Source organism: Gymnodraco acuticeps, unplaced genomic scaffold (assembly GCF_902827175.1).
Source record: "Gymnodraco acuticeps unplaced genomic scaffold, fGymAcu1.1, whole genome shotgun sequence".
Lineage (NCBI taxonomy): Eukaryota > Metazoa > Chordata > Actinopteri > Perciformes > Bathydraconidae > Gymnodraco > Gymnodraco acuticeps.
Window position 1 is genome coordinate 1 of NW_022991189.1, and position 7449 is coordinate 7449.

The 7449-nt window shown below is 37.8% G+C and overlaps 1 protein-coding gene and 2 non-coding genes across 3 annotated transcripts; 2 read left to right on the forward strand and 1 right to left on the reverse strand.

The window, feature by feature from the left end:
- Positions 1 to 980: 980 nt before the first annotated feature.
- trnag-ccc lies at positions 981 to 1051 on the forward strand. Its single transcript has one exon. It is a non-coding gene; the product is annotated as a tRNA-Gly (tRNA).
- Positions 1052 to 1407: 356 nt separating this feature from the next.
- Positions 1408 to 1478, forward strand: trnag-ccc. The gene has a single exon. It is a non-coding gene; the product is annotated as a tRNA-Gly (tRNA).
- A 4675-nt stretch (positions 1479 to 6153) lies between these two features.
- LOC117561225 (PHD finger protein ALFIN-LIKE 5-like) lies at positions 6154 to 7027 on the reverse strand (the record flags this gene model as incomplete). The annotated part of the gene is made up of 4 exons (XM_034238518.1): positions 6914 to 7027; positions 6692 to 6809; positions 6543 to 6613; positions 6154 to 6239 (listed from the first exon to the last, which is right to left on the reverse strand). Coding segments are annotated over exons 1-4 (389 nt in total), but the record flags the coding sequence as incomplete, so codon positions are not given.
- Positions 7028 to 7449: the final 422 nt, after the last annotated feature.

The following is a 7449-nucleotide window of genomic DNA, read 5'->3' on the forward strand; positions in this document are numbered from 1 at the left end:
TCGTATGTCTCGGCGAGTAAAGTAACGAGTAAAGTAACGAGTTACTTTATGTAGAGAGTAACGAAGTAGTGTAATATATTGCTTTTTTTAAAGTAATATGTAATATATTACATTTTTTTAGTAACGACCCCATCTCTGGAGTTGGCGTTCTCTACACTGATTTACATGAAGAACAACAGGAGGTCACGGCTCTCTGTTGAACAGGACTTGCGAGTGGCCCTCTCCTCAGTGCCACCAAGGATAAAAAAATTCTGCGCGCCCGACAGGCACATGTATCTCACTCATTTGTAAGTCGGCAAAAATATTTACAATAGCACAATGCTGATTGCTGAAATGTTACATTTATAATTTGTAGTTCAGGACCATGCAATGCAGCTTCCTTGCATTGACAGTTCTCTGTGCTGAATTTCTGCTGAGTTTCATTTGCCTCATTTTTAATTGTGTGACCTGTCTGGTTTAAATGAGTGTGTTGCTGCTTTGATGAAGCCTAATTTGATAAAGTTTCAAATTAATTTCTGAAATACTTCGTTAATAAATATTTCACGAGTAATATAGTTGTCTTTGTCACATTTTATTTGGCATTAGTAAATATTTATGCACATTTACAGATATTTTACATGATATGAGTGATAACACGTGTTATAGGCTATTTTGCACAATAGGTGTGCCTTGAGATTTTTACTTGTCCTTTGGTGTGCCTTGGGCACAAAAAGTTTGGGAACCACTGGAGTAGGGGATGTAATAATAGCGAAAGGTACAGAACTCTGAAATGGACGTTTGAAATCTCTTCCGTCGGCGGAGTTTTGAGGGATTCCCATTCTTGTGACCTGGGTTCAATTCCCGTGCAGTGTTTGTGTTAATCCAACTTCAAACAAATAAGTGTTTATTTGGTGTAGGTTTATGATTCTCACTTAGGTTGCGAGAGGTACAGGGTCCAAATCAATACAAAACAAGATCAATACAAAACAAGATCAATACAAGCGCCGCTAGTGTAGTGGTATCATACAAGATTCCCATTCTTGTGACCCGGGTTCGATTCCCGGGCGGTGCATGCAAGACGGTCTGAATATGGGTTGTGTAGAGGATGGAAGAATAGAGAAAGGTACAGAACTCTGAAATGGACATTTTAAATCTCTTCCAGGCAGCGGAGTTGAGAGAGCCAGAGTTATTTGTAACCACTGCAACATTGCATTTTCTTATCACTGGACTCTAAGGGTAACTTGTTCTTCTATAGCTAACTATATGACAAAAAGCTAATGCACTAGCAATTTTGAAGACGATGACTACAGACTTGTGATGCCACAATATTAAGGATACACAGGGCACTCCAACATCTAGGAAAACCAAAAAACACTGTAATAGTAAATATATTGATAGTTATATTATTTATAAACAAGCATTATACAAGCGCCGCTAGTGTAGTGGTATCATACAAGATTCCCATTCTTGTGACCCGTGTTCGATTCCCGGTTGGTGCATGCAATGCCTCTAAGTTTTGATATCTGAGTAGCAGCAAAACTGAGGGCTGATTCTAGGCAGCCCTAACTATGAGCTTAATCAAAAAGCTGAGTCTCAATCCTAGTCTTAAAAATTGATAAGGTGTATTTAGCCCGAGCACACAGATGAGAATAAACCCAAGTCCAACATGACTTCTCTGTATCTAAAAAACAATTGTTTTTTATGTAAACATAATTTACGAGAAAGAAAAGGATATCTTCCCTTTATAAAGTATTAGTCAACTGTTAAGTGCATCTGTAAATAATACTCATGTAGAAACATCGAACCTGGTGATCTGGTGATATCCTTTATGTAATATATTAATGTCGATATATAAAAACCTTGATATGTGGAAGGACGAGTAGGACGGATTCTTTGCCAAATTAGTGCAAAATTATAAAATGTTATGATTAAATGTCTGTGAACACATGAACATATGATGTAAAACAAACCCTGTAATCATTTTGAAACTGCAAGACGGTGTTGGGTGGGGGGCTTGTGGATTGGGCAAAGGCTCTCTTGTCCTTATAGATTTTTCTGTAGTTACATTTTTATTATTTGCCTTTGAAGATGAAAAAAAAAAGAAAAAAAGTATTATTATTGTTAGATTTGTTTCTGTTTTCTGGGGTGAAAAAGCATGTTGTTGTTTTTATGCATGTCACTAATGTATGACCGAAACTGTATTGTTTAATTACGATTTGAGGGAAACATATGTTTTTGTTTTTGACATCATACATGTTTATAATCAGTCCGTGGCAACCAAAAGCTGTGTTGTCTTTTCCATAGAGCCATAACTTATTATATAATGTGATTATTAAAAGCCAAACCAGATTTTTCTAAACAATTAGATAAGATAAGATACTAGAGGTACTTTATTGATTCCAATTTGGGAAATGTTTGCATTGCAGAAGCATAAAACAAAACAAGGCATTGCACGTAAGTAGAAATTAAAGAGCAGAAATAAACAATTCTAGAATTTAAACATCTCAAAATTAAATTAAAACAGCAGTTAGAAGTAGAAAACATACAGTAGACTGTGAACATAAAAACATCTATAAACTCTGACAATAAAACACTATTGAAGAGCTTTATACTTAATAACACCCTATCTCTGTTTCTTATCTATATCTAATAGAACTGCTCGGGTCTTAATAGATTGAGTGGGGAAGTTCATGAGATCTTTCTAGAGGGTTATCAAGAATAACTTTTATCCAATGACCTTTTCCCTCTCTGTCTGTGTCTGTGTATTCTCTTGTTCCGATTAACCCAGCCACATCTTTGTTCTTGTTTTGTATCTATATCTACGCCGGGATCCGGAGTCGAGGCCGATCCTCTTGCGGTAGTCCTGTGTCTTGGATCCTCTATCCTGGGTTCTGGATTAAGTCGTGGACTTCGGGACGTGGCTGAACCTGTCTCTGCGGTCCTGCCTTGGGTCTCGTCATGCTGCTTCCCTGATGGCTTCCACAGGATTGTAGCTGACATCCTCGTGGATTCATCTTCTTATTACAGACACATGCATTTCCTAACATTCGGTCTATATGCTGTAAAATGTCTCTTCGATTTACATACGGCATCTATTGCACGTCTGTCCGTCCTGGGAGAGGGATCCCTCCTCTGTTGCTCTCCCTGAGGTTTCTCCCATGTTCCCTTTAAACTGTGGGTTTTCTCTGGAAGTTTTTCCTTGTACGATGTGAGGGTCTAAGAACAGAGGGTCTAAGGACAGAGGGTCTGAGGACAGAGGGTCTAAGGACAGAGGGTCTAAGGACAGAGGGTGTCGTTTTTCTCATACTGATATTCTGAACAATCTGTGCTGTTGTATTTGCTGTAAAGTGTCTCTACTGTAGGCTATTTTTATTAGCTGTACAGCACTTTGGCTCGACCAAAAATCGTTTATAAATGTGCTATATAAATACAACTTAATTTGATTTGATTTGATAATATAAAGCAGGATATTATTTACATTATGTGTGTAGGGAATGGAATATTAAATTAAATATAAAATCAGAAAATAGTTTACCTTGAAAAGGAATTGCTGTTTGGTTTAATAGGAAACATAATTGATGTTGAAGTGAAGGAAGTAGAATAGGAAATTGTTGCCCCTAAAATATCTGAAATAAAAATAAAAATCAAGTTAATAATGTTTGCTTTTCTCTTTTTCTGTCACCTGTAGTATTTCAGCTCCAAAACACAACCACTAAGTCATTTAAACCCTCTGACATTTCTTGGTATTTGTAGTGTTTGCAGCAGAAAGGATTATGGGAGTTGAAGAGTTGGTGGTGTCTCAACCATTTGAGAAAGAAAGGCCTTGTTGCTCTTGTAGTTCCTCCTCCACTCCCTCTTGGTGACGGGCCACTGAGAGGTGGAGCTACACTGAAATAGGAGAGCTTCAACTTCCCAGAAATGAAAGTGAAAGTTTGTCTGAGCGACACAACAGCTGCACGTCTCTCTATTTCTCTCTAAAGAAACACTCGACTGAATCCAGCAGCTTTTCTCGACAACACAGCAGAATCTCTGCCAAAAACTGGTGAGTAAACTCCAGAGACAATCACTAACTAAATATTTGAACAAGTATATTTGATTTTAGTTTGATCAGAATCTGAGTTTGGTACGTCTGTTCAGACATATACCGAATATATGCCTCCCTCAGACAATTTAAAGGTCCCATGTCATGCTTTTCTGGTTATTACCCGTCCCCTTGTGTGTTATGAAGGTTTTTATGCATGTAAACGGTCTGCAGAGTCAAAACCCTCAAAGTACACCCTGTACACAGAAAATACCTCCTCAAAACGCCTCTTTGCAGATACGTCATTGTCAATTTGATTCTTCCGGGTACGCATGATGTCAACCGTACCCGGAAATGGACCAATCCGTGGAGCCGTTACGTTACCTCCGCGGAGCCGTTACGTTAAGCCTCCGCTGATTGGTCCAAATTGACCAATCCACGGACTTCCTCACACACACACTCAGTGCAAGCAGCTCTGCTGATTTCGCCTCCCTGGCTGCAGGCTGATAACAGACAGTTGGGATCGCGGAGTTGAGTAAAGTTAGAACGATATTGGCAGATTCGGATTTCACGGATCAATAACTCATGAACAAAACGTTATTCAGACACAAATGACGTCTCCTATCTACCGTGGTAAGGTTGACAACAAACTACAATCACATGAAGCCAATAAAAAAAAGCCAATATGCGCCGTCCTCCGAGCTGGACACATTACATTGGTCTCTTTCAGCAGCCGGAGAAGAAACAAGTGCTCAGGGACCGTCTGCAAAGTGCAACTCCGAAAAAAGAAAATACAATAATCTTCAATAACGTCACTATTATACAGTATATTTCTACCAAACTCACTACACACATCAATAGTCTCCTGGTGGTCAGACTACAGCAGAGAGTTTGGAAGAATGTGCTGTTGAATAATTTTGGTGAATATTTATAGTGTAAAATCTTCAATAAATATGGTATAATCTTCAATAGCGTCACTATTATACAGTATATTTCTACCAAACTCACTACACTCATCAATAGTCTCCTGGTGGTTCGACTACAGCAGAGAGTTTGGAAGAATATGGTTTGGAATAATTTTGGGGAAGATTTATAATGTATTATAACATACTGTATATACAATGTTACACATTGTATATAGGCTACAGTATGTTATATATAAATTAAGACATGAAACAACTTTTTCATTAGCTATGAAACTGTAAAATGGTCACAATCTTATGAAGGACCCAAATGCAGCACTCGAGAAACCAAACCAAGGAGTATTGGTAATTAACTTTATTTGTAATAATACCAGAGCAGAGGGATAACAGAACAGTATCAGCCGGATGATGTGCAGGCAAACGAACCAGAGGACAGCGGGCAGAAGGTGAGTCAGGGCCGGGCAGAGGGTCAGGGAACAGGCGAGGCAGGATAGTCCAAGGACAGGCAGGATCAGGGATCAGGCAGAGCAGGCAGGTCGGGGACAGGCAGGGTCCGAACCGGGTAGGCAATCTAGTAACAAACGTGTGAAAGACTAGCATGAAGGCAAAGTACTATCAGGCAACGGGTGTGTGTCTGGTGAGGGTTTAAATACTGGCAGTGAAGCTAATGGGTGCAGAAGAGAAAGACAGTGAGCAAAAACGTGGGTGTGGTTAACAGGTGAGACAGGTGAATGGAAAACTACTGGTGAATGATGGAACAGACAAAATAAAGTTAACATTGAAAAATAAAACATTTCAGGCTTTTCACCTACTGTACAATATTAATGAACAAATCCACAATCTAATGTCAGACATGGAAAACATCATGAACATCTGTGACTACTTTAATCTGTAATTGAAAATATATTTAACATCTTAATTAAGAATATAACAATTTAAAACTATGGACAGGTGATTATTAATTATTACTTCAGTTGCCCAAAATCTTTAGCAAAACTTTTTTCTGGATTTTTGTTTCTTTTGTACAAAATTCAGCTTTCATTTAGCCGATTCCAAATCACTGGCTGGGCTGGATTTTCCCCCCACATGCCGTTTGTAAGCGGACTACTTCTACTGTGGTAGTAGTTCAAACTACAAGCCTTACCTCCCCAAATCCTGGTACCTCTGGTAAAAGTTACACAAATTCACCTCTAGCCTCTTTAGTTTGTGAGGATACACAAAACACAATACCACGGGGTATTTTCTTTGGGTATTCGTGCAGCAGTCATTCCGAGGCACTGCGTGTGAAACCATCTCCCACAAGTTTCACACTGAATCTACATGGGGACAAATACAACAAAGATATTAAGAAAATGTAAGGAATATTCATTTTATAGAGATTATACTTTTTTTTGTATATACATATATATAAATACTTCTTGTTATTCAGGTTTATCTGTACTGTGCTAAAACTTTAACAAATTATAAGAAAAACAAAAAGGAAACCTGTAATGCATACAAATATACAAAATGTCATTACTTTTATGTTATTCCTGAAATCTAACTCCAGATGATCTATATATTATCTATTATTCAGATTATCTTCTGGAGTTTCAAAACAATTCATCATTTAGTCTCACCCAAACAGCATGAACAGCAGTTGTGGGCAGGTCCTCAATTCCACAGAAGGAACAGAAGTCATCCTTTGAAACTGAAAAAATAACCGGTGTATTACTGTTCAATTTACAGGAAGCCATCCATATATTCATTTCATATTTTTGGCTAATACCTGATCCTCTGAGAATTTCTTCTGCCATGTCTCTTCGTAGATGAAGACATTGTTGTGATGACTTGATGTGAAACGTCTTTGGAATTTTGGGAAATTCCTTCACTGTCATCTTGGCCATCTGGACAGATGGTAAAATAACAAGACGTTATGACGTGTGTTTGAATTTCCCTTTAAAATAAAATGCTTTATTATCAATGAACACAACATGTTGCATTAAATCACCTGCATGACAAAGGCTCCACAACTGGTGGCATCTTTCTGAAAGGTGTGGGTTATCTTTCCAGGCTGCCATTTGATGCTAACCCAGTCCTCTTTTCCCAGTCTATTCCGGCGCATCTTGAAATACTCTCTCGAACAATAGGGAAAAAAAATGTAATTGGCGTTTACCAAATGTGCGTTTAACCAATGTATTTCCTGTAATATATTTTATATTACCCAAATTTGTAACCAGCCTTTCTGGAGTCCTCAACTTCATTTGACCCTTGCAGAGGATCAACCACATAAATGTGGTTTGAAAGGGCATGGAGGTACTGTTTTAAAAAGTAGCATACGGTATAATTAAACCAAACCTTTTTCAATATGTCAGCAGCAACAATAATGTATCAGCTTTTCTTCAAAAATGAAAACCACAGTTAACTAATAAATTCACATTATATAATCACTTCAATTGTTAAACAAAAGCTATTAAAAGTAATTCTAAAATAATAACTTCTCATTTTAAATGGGTATAATTAAGACTTAAAAGTATTGAAATAATT